Source organism: Garra rufa, chromosome 9 (assembly GCF_049309525.1).
Source record: "Garra rufa chromosome 9, GarRuf1.0, whole genome shotgun sequence".
NCBI classification, from domain to species: Eukaryota; Metazoa; Chordata; class Actinopteri; order Cypriniformes; family Cyprinidae; genus Garra; species Garra rufa.
In genome coordinates, this window is record NC_133369.1 from 19,270,081 (window position 1) to 19,284,863 (window position 14,783).

Sequence of the window (14,783 nt, forward strand, 5' to 3'; positions counted from 1 at the left end):
CATCATTTATTACTCATCTTTTATTTGCATTTGAACAGAAGTGGCATGTCCAAAATGATAGGCTGTTGCAGCAATCAAACACTTCCTATAATTGCTGACCACTGCTATTTTTGCCCATTCATCTTTAGCGATTAGCTCCAACTCTTTCAGGTTGGAGGGTCTCCTAGCAATCACCCTGATCTTTAGCTCCCTCCACAAATTCTCAATTGGATTTAAGTCAGGACTCTGGCTGGGCCACTGCAAAACGTTTTTGTCTGCTGACCATTTCTTTACCACTTTTGCTGTGTGTTTTGGGTCGTTGTCATGCTGAAATGTCCACTGGTGCCTAAGGCCAATTTTTTCCGTATTGCTCCTTTTTTCAAAGTGCCATTTACTGTGATTAAGTTTCATGGTCCACAGGCTGAAAAACACCCCCAAAACATTAGGTTCCCACCACCAAGGTCCTCAGCGAGCTCCTTTGTCTTAGCCATGACTGTCCACAAACCAACAGCCGAGAGCTTGTTTTTCACCTGTTAAATTGATTAAAACAGCTGTTATTTGGAATGGTATAGGGTATGAATAATTTTGGACAGGCCACTTTTTGTTCAAATGTAAATAAAAGCTGAGAAATATTTTTTCCACAATGATGCCTCTTATTATCTTTTGGGAGAAGCCTGTGTCATTTCCAGTCAAAAAAAAAATGCTGGTTGAATAAAAGTAACTTTAAGTCAGAATTTGCCAGGGGTATGAATAATTTCGGACTTGACTGTATACGTATACTTAATGGCTCCCTCATGACACAAGTGTAACCAAGGTAACACTATGCAGGAATGTCACATGATAGCACCGTTTGCTTTTCATTAAGGCCTCTTCATTTCAAGAGGAATCAGGGAGTTTGCTTATGGTGGTACAGCTATGTCAATGAATATCCTTAATACCTTTTTCACATCCAAACGATAATTATCAATAACTTTGATAAAAGGCAAATTTTCCTAACGAAAATTATCAGATTGTAAGCTTTGAGTTTTTTTTTTTTATGTAGCTCAAACTGTCACACTAGCAACACCAAGGTCATGATTCAATTGCAATGAAATGCATGAGCTGATGAAATAAACCTTGAATGCAGTATATGCAACTTTGAATACATTGTGTCTAGGGTTGTGCAAAGCAGCTGGTATTTGTATCTGTATTTGTATTTCTTGAGGGGGGAAAAGTATTTGTATTTGTATTTGTATTCGAGTAAAATTCAAAATAGACATGAAAATAATGAGTGACGGGAAGCTATGCTAAGGTTAACTAGCCTATAGCCTACATCTTGCTGTCTGCAAGAGACAGAGTAACTTAAACGTACCATATAAAGTGCCGTTCACATGTTGCGCCTAAAAACGCGTGGAAAACGCTAGGTGCGCCGCTTTCTCCTTCTTTCCAAAGCGCTCTGCAGCTTGCGCTTCCATGGCGTCTGCCGTTGCTAAGCAACCATGACCTGCTCTATTCATGAAGACGCAGAAGTTTCAGAAAAGGATAAATGGATTTCCAAAACTAAACATTGCTTGCAGTAGCTCTGCTACTAAAAACTGTTATCTCTGTAACAGCTATGATCGGCTGTTTCTCCATCTTGGCTAAGCTTTTAATGTTTTTCGTGAAAGGAAGAAGCTGATTAGTTGGTTCTTGTCACATGACCCGCATTCCGCAGTCGCGACCGCGTCGCTTCCATTATGTGCGCGCATACCGTGCGTCTACATTTGAAAAAACGAACTTGAGCTTGCAAAAGACGCTACATGTGAATGGCCCCTAATGGAATAATCTCCCGATCAAACTCCGCTTCCCGAAAGTTATAAGCTGCCTCCGGAACCCAGTTAAGGTACAAAAATCTATTCAACAAAAATAGTGATGCAGTGAAGTCTTTTTTCACTCAGCCGAGTCTTCTTTGTTGCTGTGTGGAGCACCCTGTGTCCGTCACCTGTTTTACCCCCACCCCCCGCGGCTCCTGAATGTCACTCACTCATGCGGGCATACACTGATTGCGGTCTCACGAGGAAACACAGCTTTTTGATATAAAGTTTTTCTTGTTCCCGAATACAAATATTTTTTTAAGTATTTGTTCGAAATAAGTATTTGTAAAAAACACGCTATTTGTGCCTTTCCGAATACCGTATTCGGGTTCGGCTCCACCCCTAATTGTGACTAATGCATAAATGTAAAAAATACATGTTTTTTCCAATGTATTCACTAGGTGAAATGAAAGCGGTCCTAATGGAGCATAATTTCTCAACTTTTCAGTTTTTAATTCGATCAAAAATACAGAAAAAACAGTAATATTATCAAATATATTTACAATTTAAAAGAACTCTGTTCTATTTGAGCCATTACTCATCTTCAGTGTCACATTATTCTTCAGAAATTATTCTAGTATGCAGATTTGATGGTTGATTATCAAGTTTCAAATTTTCAAAAATATTTTTCCTGTAAAACTGGACACGGCCATTTGGAAGTTTTATGGCTCTATTTTCCAGTCTCATTCGTATCCAGCTATTTTTAGCTCTGTCTGTTTTAATAATAATTGTGAACACACTGGTTTGTAGTTCAAACTGTTTTACTGTTTACTACACGTTGTTATTCCTCTCCTTATTTCCCTATAGCGGCTAATGAAACGGAAGTCTCGCCCATATGCTTACTTTGTTGTTAAAGAATAAGTTGGATACAATCTTTACTGTCATTTTTTTTATCAATTTAATGCATCCTTGTTGAATGAAACTATTCTTGTCTTCCAAAAAAAAGAGAAAAAACCTTACTGACCCCAAACTTTTGAACAGTGTACGTAAAATATGAAGCAACACAACTGTTTTCAACATTTTCAACCTAAAGGAGTAGTTCACTTTCTGAACAAAAATGTAAATGTACTCACCCCATTGTCATCCAAGATGTTCATGTCTTTCTTTGTCTTTCTAAATGCAGCTTCAAAAAGGCTCTAAATGATCCCAGCTGAGGAAGAAGGGTCTTATCTAGCAAAACAATCAGATAGATAAGACTCTTCTTTCCTCGGCTGTGATTGTTTACAGCCATTTGAAGCTGCATTTTGGAAGTTCAAACTCGGGGGCACCATAGAAGTCCATTGTATGGAGAAAAATCGTGAAATGTTTTTCCTCAAAAAATGTCCTTACGACTGAAGAAAGAATGACATGAACATCTTAGATGACAAGGGGGTAAGTACATTATCTGTAAATGTTTGTTCTGAAAGTGAACTACTCCATTTAAGTCAGTATCTGGTCAGTTACCTGGATGCGTGGCCATAACGGAGATACTCGGATGTAAACAACAATTTGATTGCACGTTTAATGTAGTACTGAGTACTTTTTTCTGCTAATTTATGCTATCTAAACTACAAAAAAAAAAAAAAAGGAAGCTGCTAAATCATATAGAGAAGGACTTAGAAAGCAGGAGAGGACACAATATTTTGACAAACTAAAGTTAATAGGTGGTGAAGATACACACAAGCAGTATTAATTAAGATAATAGCCTAATATTTCACCTACCTGACTGGGAATTATAAGAACAAACACGAATGTTGTCAAGATTGCCCTGAAAATCCTGGTTCAGTTTGGCCAACCAAACGCCTTTTGTTTTCCTCAGACAGTTTTTGCGCTTTTCTTCTTTATTTGTTACAACTTTTGGCAGTCTATAGTACTCCAAATGTTTTCCTGGTCCGACCGATTAGTACAGCCCAAAACATGACAATAATTTACTATTTTCAGCAGCAATAACCAGCAAAATATGCGAGTTTTGTTACGTTCAGTGGCATCGTTTACCTTCAGTGCCGCCAATTTGGATCATGTGACACTGAAGACTAATAATGCTGCGTTCCAGGCAGGTTTTTTCAAACCACGACTTCACGCATTAGGGCTGACTTTGTTGTTTATAATCAATAACCTTAAAAGTGACACAACTGTTTTAATACAGTTTGATTGGCGTTTGACTGAAGGACCGAATGTGCGATAAAATCTCGTAAAATTCTTGTCAATAATACCTGTCGATAATATCGAGTTGGAGTGAGTCAGACTGGTGGTAACAAGGGGCTGCGTGCGTGCGCGCGCGCTGGTAAGAGTGGAGACGCCAGTGCGCATGGTGTGGTGTGATGAGGATGCTGAAACCCACGAGGACTTTCCATGGACAAAACAAGTACGTGTGCTGTTACCGCATTTCAGCGCATTCTCGTCGATCAGAATGAAACGTAAGTGATGAACGCCATGGTGGAGTTAGAACCTGTTGTTTGGAACTTTACGTTCAAATTAGACAACGGAACGCGCGCTAATGAGACAGTTGCAGGATATCCAGCAGATGAGTATTATAACATTGTTCACGTTACGGAAACCAAAATTCTCCCGGCGTTTATTGGATTTTTGTGCTCCACCGGGCTTGTTGGAAATATTCTGGTTTTGGTGACTATTTTAAGGTGAGTTTACAGGTTGTTGTGGGGAAACTCTCTTTTTAATTAATTTCATTTGCATTTGTTGGTATATTAAAAAACATATGTTTACATAATGACACTTTCCTCGAATTCTACAATACCCTTACCCTTGAACTGGTGGGATAACAGTGGTTAAAGATTTTCTCTTTCTACATATACGAATAACTAGTTAGAAAGAATATGTCGAATTCCAAAGAAAAACAAAGCATAATATAATCATAGAAAAAAATAAAATATGTTTATGAAGATTCAAGAATATTTTTGAAATCATGATTGAAAATATGTAATTGGATTTGATAGCTGTATTAAAACAAGCATACAGTGAGATACAGTCACCATACATTTAACATCTGATTATTTTTTCATGCAAAGACGTATCTTATATGGCAAGAATAGATAGTTTAATTTGATGTTAAAATAAAAAAAATACATATTTTTTTCTTAAATGTTTGAATATCATAATGTTTTTTTTCATTAGCTGAATCACAAATTAAAGAAATATATTTGCCAGAATTGTGTTCTATCATATAAAAAAATAGATTAAATTGATTTTATCACAAGAAAAAAAAGTATATATATATATATATATATATATATATATATATATATATATATATATATATACATACATGAATGTCCAACAATTTTTTTGTTACTGTGTCAGTATTTCAAAAAAGATCTTGGACATACATAGTCTACATGCATACATTCACTCATGCATACATATATACATAGATACACACATAGTCTACATACATACATAATTACACACATAGTCTACATACATACATAAATAATACCATATTTTGAAATATGACACAAAAGAGCAGCACCAAACCATTTCTGAAGCTGATGTGAACAGTGATGTGAGCTGTGGACCATGGCACTGGAAATGGCTGATATACGTAGCCTCTTTAATTAGCTGTGGAGGAATTCCTCCGAGGATTTTTACTGCTCCAGTGGATGGATTCATTCAGGAATTAGCCATGACCCAACCGTACTGGAGCTGTCACTCACTGGAGGTTACGTAACTTGCAACTTGCCATTTTATTTTCACTCATTTCCTTGTTTCTTTAGCAGTATCTCATCAAGGGACCACAGATCACAACAAGTTCTTTCTTGTCTTTTTTGCAGGTCTGCCAAGAAGACAGTGCCAGATGTGTATGTGGGGAATCTAGCTGTGGCCGATCTGGTCCACGTGACCGTTATGCCATTCCTGATTCACCAGTGGGCGCGTGGAGGGCACTGGGTGTTCGGCAGCACCCTCTGCACCATCATCACCTCTCTTGATAATTGCAACCAGGTGGCGTGCGCTGCAGTCATGACTGCTATGAGTCTCGACAGGTGTGTGATCACTGAAATATTGATGCTGTGTGCTTCAAATTATGCTCAGATGAAAATAATTTGATTTCCTGATTGCAATTAAGATCTGGGGTTTTCAGCAAATATAACAATACACATTTTACAAGTGATTCATTTTTTTCTTCATTTAAAGAGTCATTTTTATTTACAAAAACAGATCATTTTAAATCAAATTAAAATGTTTTTATTGGTTTGGACTCAAAATCAAAAGTGAATTCATATGGATCTCATGTGTTGAGAAATGGATGTGACTCATCTTTTGATTCTGAATGTCCTGATGCATAATATTAACAATATTCTGTAAAAAGTGGCCTCTATGAATTATTGATGTTAAATTTAAATTTAATCTCCTTTGAAAATAACAGTTCATGGTATGTATTCTGTGCTCAGCTTCTTTTACAGTGGCATTGTATGTTGCTTTCATCTTAAATTAAGATAATTTGTGTTAATTTTGTCCTTAACCCTCTGAGACATTAATTATTGCATCTGGAAGGAAAGGGGAAGAAAAATGTGGTTGTTTGAAATAAATTAATGATATATACTTGAATAAATAAATATAATTTAATAAATAAATAAATAATTACATTTTTCTCTCCCCAAAATGATCTGTTTTGATGTTGTAGGAAAATATGTAGGAATGTAGGAAAGTAGCTTAATGTTTATTCAAATATATAAATAAATACAATACCAGTCAAAAGTTTTTGAACAGTAAGCATGCATTTATTTGATCCAAAGTATAGCAAAAACAGTAAAAATGTTAAAATATTTTTACTATAAATATAACTGTTTTCTATTTGAATATATTTTAAAACAGCTGAATACATAATTTTCAGGATTTATTGATGAATAAAAAGATCAAAAGATCAGAATTTATCTGAAATGAAAAGCTTTTGTAAAGTACACTATAACATTCAAAAACTTGGTGTCAGTAAAAAAAATTTTGGGCAAAGAAATTGTAGAAATTAATACTTTTATTTAGCAAGGATGCTAAAGATGATGATAAAGATATTCATAATGTTACAAAAGATTTGCATATCAGATGCTGTTCTTCTGAACTTTCTATTCAAAAGAAACCTGAAAAAATCTTTTTTGAAAAATGTTTTTTGAGCTGCAAATCAGAATATTAGAATTTCTTTATTAGAATCTCTGAAGAATCATGTGACAGGAGTAACGATGCTAAAAATTCAGCTTTGAAATCACAGGAATAAATTACATTTTAAAATATATTTAAATAGAAAACAGTTATTTTAAATAGTAAAATATTTTAATAATTTTACTGTTTTGCTGTACTTTGGATTAAATAAATGCAGGCTTGGTGAGCAGAAGAAAAAAAATGTACTGTTCAAAAACTTTTGACTGGCAGTGTACATAAAGAATATATATTTATTTATAGAGTATATAAATATGTTTCCAAGAGTGGTACATGTATTGCAACAGAAAATAGTAAATATTTTAGTGGTACTTGATGCATCATCATTTTCATCATCCGTTTTGTTTTTGTTTTGAATTAACATTGTAATAAATGATGTAAATGTTTAATATATTATTTTGTAGTAAATACTTCAAGGTTTGTGCATGCATTTATTCACAGATGAGTTGTTAGTCACTGAATTGTAAAAGCTACACTGGCATTTGATAAAAGTTGAGTAGGTTTTGATAAAGCTTCTCCATTGCAAATTGCATATAGTTTTCGGATTGTGGCTGCTACTGCAGAAATGTTTTTATGCAGCACAAAGTTTAAACCAAGTGCATCGCTGTCTCTTTTAGAGCTGCGACAGTGTATTCTTACCACTAGAGGCCACTCTTACCACAATTATAGATCAATTAAGTAAACTCAATATTCATTTATGCAGCACAGTTACAAACAGTTTAACCCAAAGTGCTGTGAAATTCGAAAAGCTAAATATATCTATACAAATAAATAACAACAGGACATAAAAACAAGGAAATTGAGATGAATTAATAATTTTAACAAAAAAAAAACAGCCTTAAATTGTTTCAAGTGGAATAGAAATATAGCTTTAAAGATCTAGGCTTTTGATCTTTAGGCTTTTGATCACATTTCCCACAATGCAGCATCTGCAGGATACTGGGTTTGAGAAGATAATTTCAATTAAATGGCACAAGATGATTTAAGACCTCACTCCCAGCTGCTTTTTCTTTAGGCAGCAAGATTGTCCGTCCTTTACAGTAAATGTCAGATTGTGTCTTCACATTTTTAAATGGAACATTTTGCTTCATATAGATGTCAGCAAATAATTAAATGATAAAACAACACATACAGTATGTGGGTGAAAATACATATATGGAGAGTAAAATCTACATTGTTTTCCATTTATGCACTCCAGATACCTGGCTCTTGTTCATCCGTTTCGTCTACTGAGTCTCAGGACCAGATCCAGGACGATCCGTATTAACCTGTTTGTGTGGGCTGCCTCTTTCATCATGGTTCTGCCTGCCTGGGTTCATGCCAAAGTGATCCGCTTCAGGGACGGCCTAGAGAGCTGTTCACTTAACCTGGTCTCTCCCAAAGAAGTGCTCTGGTAATTGGTTCTGCTTTACTTGTGTGCTATAACCTGCTGCACAGGTCTGATTATCCTTCCATATCTCACCTCCTGTTTGTTTTTTATTGACATAGTCTTGCTTTGAAGTCTGAATTCTGTCCTTCTGTTACTCTTTTGTTACACAATCATCTGTTGAAAAGAAAAAGAAAATGGCTTAGAAACAAATGGCTGTTTTTGATGTACCATTTTCAGCTTTTTTTGAGAACTGCTACAAAGCCTGTGAAGTTATATAGATTTTTTTCCAGCTCAGTACAGTGAAAAAAGCAGTTATCTACTGTGAAAGCTGCCATTCAGCATAGTGGCTCATAGGCTTATAGTCACTTGAAAGCGACACAATAAAACCTTAGCTTCTGTTTTTTTTTTCTGTCATTATCTTTTCCCTTTCACCAGAAAACTGCATGTACAGAAGGCTATGGCTCCATCCTTCTTGTTTAATTAAAATAAGTGGAGTGAGATATACTGTGAGGGTTTAAAACTGTTTTCACTTGATTGACAGCGTGTCTTCGTATATCTGTAGGTATACACTCTACCAGACTGTGACCTCCTTCTTCCTGCCATTACCTCTCATTGTCATCTGCTATATACTGATTCTCTGCTACACCTGGAGAATGTATCGCAAGAACAAAAAGGCTCACAGGTGACTTTACCTTCATTACAGCAAGTAAATTTGCAAATTTAATTGCTTGTGAATCCTTTCGCTGGCTTGACTGTTCTAGCTACAGTAGGTCTACACTGGTTTTGTTCATTAATATTTAATTCACTATCCATAAAGAGAATATCTACTGCAAAGTGAATAAGTGAATTTCTTGTATGAAGCTGTCAGATGTAACATCTCTTTTGAGAATTACCCTGCTTATACAGATGAAATGTTTTAGTTTTAGATTGACAGCACATACTGTTGCAGATTTAATGGGCTAAACCATGAATTATAAGTCATTTCTATTAAAAATATCTTAGATTCAGTACGTTTTCTTAAAAAAAAACGAAATGTGCCAATTTTAGAGGGATTTTAAAAAAATGGTGAAGCTAAGAATTCTATAAAGTGCATACAGTTAAACCATTTTTTTTTTCAGACACCAACATTTCTCAGTTTATTTGCTATAGTTTAGAAAATGGTAATAAAAAATGACAAGAACTCAAGAGTTCATCTTGAAGATCACAAATGAATTAGTCAAACCAAAACTTATTCAGACACATTCAAACTTTCTCACATTAAAAATGCAAAATGCATGTACTGATCTAAATAAGATATTTTACATAAAAGACATTTACATATAGTCCACAAGAGAAAATAATAGTTGAATTTATAAAAATGATCCCATTCAAAAGTTCAAAAGTTTGATTCTTAACACTGTGTTGTTACCTGAAACATAGGCATCGATTTATGTTTCTGCCGGTGGGTTTAATATGTACCCGTTTACAATAAGCACTTATTTGCACATACACAGGACACAGTTTGAGGGCGCACACGTAATATCTGAGGAAGCACAGAGCCCCAATCTCTATATAGGAGAGCAAGTATACGCTGCAAGTCGATAGATTCGTGCAGGCACCCTCTCGTATTACAATAATGCACTCTTGAGATTTGCCATTAAAATAACAGCAAACCTACATCAAAAAAAAAAAAAAATTAAAACGAGAATAAAGTCGTACAAGCTACAATCCACTGCTTAAAACGAACTGAGAATATCTTGTGTTTTTCCGTGGGTGCTTGATCATTCATCACGGGATCAGCGCCTATGACCTGAATGATCCACAGCTGTTTTATTTTTATTTTATTTTTTTTGTGATAATTGTTTATGAGTCCTTTGTTTGTCCTGAACAAATAAACTGCCCACTGTACTACATAAAAATCCTTCAGGTTCCACAAATTCTTTGGGTTTTCCAGCATTTTTGTGTATTTAAATCCTTTCCAACAATGACTGTATGTTTTCAGATCTATCTTTTTACACTGAGGACAACTGAGGGGCTCATATGCAACCATTACAAAAAAGTTCAAGTGCTCACTGATGCTCCAGAAAGAAACACAATGCATTAAGAGGGTGGAAAGGGGGTGAAAACTTTTTGAATTTGAAGATTAGGGTAAATTTAACTTATTTTGTCTTCAGGTAAACATGTAAGTAGCTTCTGAAGGGCAGTACTAAATAAAAAATATGATATTATAATACAAATCTTCATTATGTTCAAAAGTTTTCACCCCCTGGCTCTAATGCATTGTTTTTCCTTCTGGAGCATCAGTGAGCATTTGAACCTTCTGTGAGAGTTGCATATGAGTCCCTCAGTTGTCCTCAGTGTGAAAAGATGGATCTCAAAATCATACAGTCATTGTTGGAAAGAGTTCAAATACACAAAAAATGCTAGAAAACCAAATAATTTGTGGGACCTGAAGGATTTTTATTTTTTTTTTCAGAAAAACAACAGTTTAACTGTTCATGACAAACAAGGTACTCATAAACAACTATCACTAAACAAAAAACACAGCTGTGGATCATTCAGGTAACAAAACAGTATTAAATATCAAGTGTATGTAAACTTTTGAACCATTGGGGCCATTTTTATAAATCAAACTATTATTTTTCTCTTGTGGACTATATGTAAATGTCTTTCATGTGAAATATCATATTCAGGTCAGTACTAAATAAAAAATAACATGCGTTTTGTATGATCCCCTCTTATTTTTGGTAAAATAATTAACGTTTTGCATATTCTGCAAAGTGTACGTAAAGGTTTGACTGGTAAATATTAGAACACAGTGTGTAACTACCCTAAATTTATATTTAATGTTTAAGCTACATACTTTATGACCAAATCCTACATTCCCCTCATTCTCATAGGTATAACACCAGCCTGCCTCGGGAGCGTGTGGTCCGCCTCACTAAAATGGTCCTGGTTCTCGTAGCGGTTTTCCTGGTCAGTGTTGGGCCGTACCACGTCCTGCAGCTGGTTAACCTAAGCGTACCTCGCCCCTCATTGGCATATCACACCTGCTACTACCTGTCTGTGTGCTTGAGCTACGCCGCCAGCAGCATAAACCCCTTCATCTACATTCTGCTGAGTGGACACTTCCGTCACAGGCTGGTTTGTCGGGATACACCAAGCATGCCGAGTGTGGAACGGGAAATCCAAGCCCCACGCTCCAGTTTTTAAGCTGAATTCACACTGAATCTAAAAAAAACAGTGAAAAATGGATGAATCAAAGGCTTTGTTGGCACAATTGTTTTGGAGAAAGAAGGTTGTTGTTTTTAATTAGGAGGGATTTCATAAAGGAGGAATGAGATGTTTTACTTGTGCATGTATGCATGTTTTGCGCATTTTACAGTAGGCCTATGTTGTATATGTTGTGCTGTAATTTGTTGTGTAATGTGGTGTTTTGGTTCCCTCTACTGTTAAGTTTCACTCTACAGCATAAATACTGTGCATCTAATCTACTCTGTCCATAAGGACTATAAATCTTCAGACATTTATATATTTTTTTTAAATAAGGATTTTTTTTTAAATTGAATTAATGTTTTGAAGGGGCATTTGGCAGATTAAAACTGCATTCATTAGTGGTTTGCAGTATTCATCACTGGAGAAAATATAAGATAAATATAATCATAATAATAACAGCTGTGTTCAGGGCACAAAAGTAGACCTCATTGTGGCCTTGTACTATAAATATGGCTCTGTTTTATGGTTTTAAGCTTGGCATTTGAAAATGTGATCATTTATTATCTTGTGAATGTTATATAGTATTATCAACCAATTTTGAAGGAAAAATTGATCATACAAGCAATGTGTTTAATTCCTAAAGACTGCTTTGTACTGTACAGACTGTATTGAGGCACGTGAGCATGTTTTCACTCATCTTGTTTCAGTACATCACCATTGTTACACACAAGAGAAATCAATATTGCTCGGGACAAAAAGTTGCCGTCATGCAGAAATCCTTTAAGGGCATTTTGGGATTGGTGTGTACTGGGCATAATGATGAAGTGGCTGGCAGCTCTAAAGAGTGAGGTCACTGACCAGACGGGCAGAGATGCAGGGATCTGTTTGCCGCCCAGCTCCCACAGTGGAATCAATTCTCCGACCAGACCAGAGACAGACAGGGACCGCGTCTGACCTAAAGCACGCCTTGCGGCAATGGCTGGAATCTCACCCCAATGCTCCATCTCTCTCTCTCACTATTTCTCAATTATACCTTCTATGGCCTAGTAAGCCAGCCAGAGGCAAAATACCAACTGGTGTGTTCAAATACTTGTCAATATTAGTGTTTCAGTGTCAACATAGCTTGTTGAGACCATTCTATTCAATACAATAATATACAAACTGTTGTGGTATTGGCTTTGTCAATGATTCCAGTGCAGCAATAAAGATTCTGCCTGGGCAGGAAGGTGCTTTTAGATTTCTTGTGTAGAGCACACGAAGCAAAGTCTTTGCCCTGTATATTACCCCATTGCTTAAGTTCTCTCTTTCTCAAACTTGGAATCATTATTCTGGTCTATGAGCGAAGTGACTGACTACTGCTGCTGCTGATCTGACATTGTTTGACCTTGTTTATGACTTGCTTCATATGGAGTTGACCTTGTTACTTCCACCTCAGCAGTTTTGCTCCCTTTTTGTGTCATGTTTTTCACACATCGAATTTGTTTTTATGTTTGTTTTATTTTGAAAGATTATTGATTGCATTGTAAATATTATTAAAATGTATGATATTAAGAGTGTTTTCTTTTGTGAATGTGTTTACTGTACTATCGATTTTTCCTTAAAATTTTATTTATAGCAAAAGATTTTTATAGACCTGTATAGGTGTCACTAAAATTTAAAATCACAAATATTTTTAAAAATCCATATCCACGTTTCACTTTAGAGCAGGGGTCCCCAAATAAATGAACTTTTCCATGACATTCTAATTTTTTGAGATGCACCTGTATATCTTTAGAAAAGAAATGATCAGTTGTCTGTGTGGTGCATAACAAAATAAACTATTCTAGCATTAAAAGGTATAATAAATACAGGTAAAATCAAAATAAAATACTACTACTACTACTAGTAGTCAGTCCGGCCCATGGTATTTCCTTTTTATAAACCGAAGAAAAGAAAATTATGTGGCCCTCTCAGAAAAAAGTTTGGGGACCCCTGCTTTAGAGGACATTTGACAGACACATTGAATATCTGCTGGACGTAGATACCACAAAATTGATTTTTCACCAGTAGAGGGCATGTGGTGACAATTTTCCCAGCATATAGTGTTGACAGATGGATTTGAAAACAAGGCAAAATACATAAAGAATATATAGTCAATCGAATTAATCGTTAATTCATCATGCCTTTTAAATACAGTATAGCCTATAAATAGCAGCTTGTATGCAAGATCAAATACTTTTTTTTTTTTTATCTCTGTGAATATTTAGGCCCTATGTTGTATTATTTTTTGGCCATGCTGATACATTTATATATGTGACCCTGGGCCACAAAACCAGTCGTATGTAGCACATGTACTGCATATTTGTAGCAGTAGTTAACAATACATTGTATGGTTCAAAATGATCGATTTAAATGCCAAAAGATATTTCGTAAATTTCCTACCGTAAATATATCAAAACTTAATTTTTAATATGCATTGCTAAGAACTTCATTTGTACAACTTTAAAAGGGATTTTCTCAAAAAATACTTTTTTTTTTTGCACCCTCAGATTCCTGATTTTCAAATGTTGTCCTATATCCTAACAACCATACAACCATAAAATGGAAAGCCTAGATTATTCAGCTTTTAAATTATGTATAAACCTCAATTTAAAAAAAAAAAAAAACAACTGACTCTGGTTTTGTGGTCCAGGGTCACATCTAAGAAAAACTTAATGTATGTTGTCAAACTCTATTACTACTTCGCGAATTTCTGTATTTTCTTATCAACGTAGATAGCCAAATGGTGAAAACCATTTAGATTTGATTGTTTTATTGAGAATAAAACTTTGGAAAAAGGCTAGAACCGGAGATTCTATTCTATTTCTATTTTTCTTAGCGTATTTACAAAACCCAATCTTCAAATCATTTGCACTAAAATTATTGTTTAATGACAGTTTATTTATTTATTTCGTTACAATAAACAAAAATATATTTGCTATAAAAGAACATATATTAGCCATGTCTAGTGTGTCGTGCTAGACTTTGTGTATGTAAGTTACTTTCCTCCCTTTCTTATTCATGCTAATTATGTACACCGGCAAATTTAAACGAATAATTAGCTCCTGATTTATTAAAAATATCTTATGTGGGCTTCATTCCGCTGCCATCTTCATTCTTGATCTATACTAACCCGGAAACACCAGTCTTTAAAACTGTAAAACAATTTGTCGCTGCTACTTTCGCAGTCTGACAAATGACCTCGGTAATTTAATCGTTTTAATGTAAAATTAATATTTCCAGAC

General features: G+C 35.1%; 1 protein-coding gene across 1 annotated transcript; it reads left to right on the plus strand.

The window, feature by feature from the left end:
• Window positions 1-4,121: 4,121 nt before the first annotated feature.
• mchr2a (melanin concentrating hormone receptor 2a) lies at window positions 4,122-13,076 on the plus strand. Its single transcript, XM_073847698.1, has 5 exons — window positions 4,122-4,429; window positions 5,579-5,788; window positions 8,155-8,349; window positions 8,888-9,007; window positions 11,205-13,076. Exons 1-5 carry the CDS (start codon window positions 4,215-4,217, stop codon window positions 11,515-11,517), a joined length of 1,053 nt encoding a protein of 350 aa, XP_073703799.1. The 5' UTR covers window positions 4,122-4,214; the 3' UTR covers window positions 11,518-13,076.
• The last annotated feature ends 1,707 nt before the right edge of the window (window positions 13,077-14,783 follow it).

Bases quoted from the DNA above. Each gene is read 5' to 3' on its own strand.
- mchr2a (XM_073847698.1), top strand. From the start codon at position 4,215: ATGAACGCCATGGTGGAGTTAGAACCTGTTGTTTGGAACTTTACGTTC. The intron at 5,789-8,154 runs GTGTGTGATCAC...TATGCACTCCAG, and splicing joins ACTGCTATGAGTCTCGACAG to ATACCTGGCTCTTGTTCATC. The intron at 9,008-11,204 runs GTGACTTTACCT...TCATTCTCATAG, and splicing joins AAGAACAAAAAGGCTCACAG to GTATAACACCAGCCTGCCTC.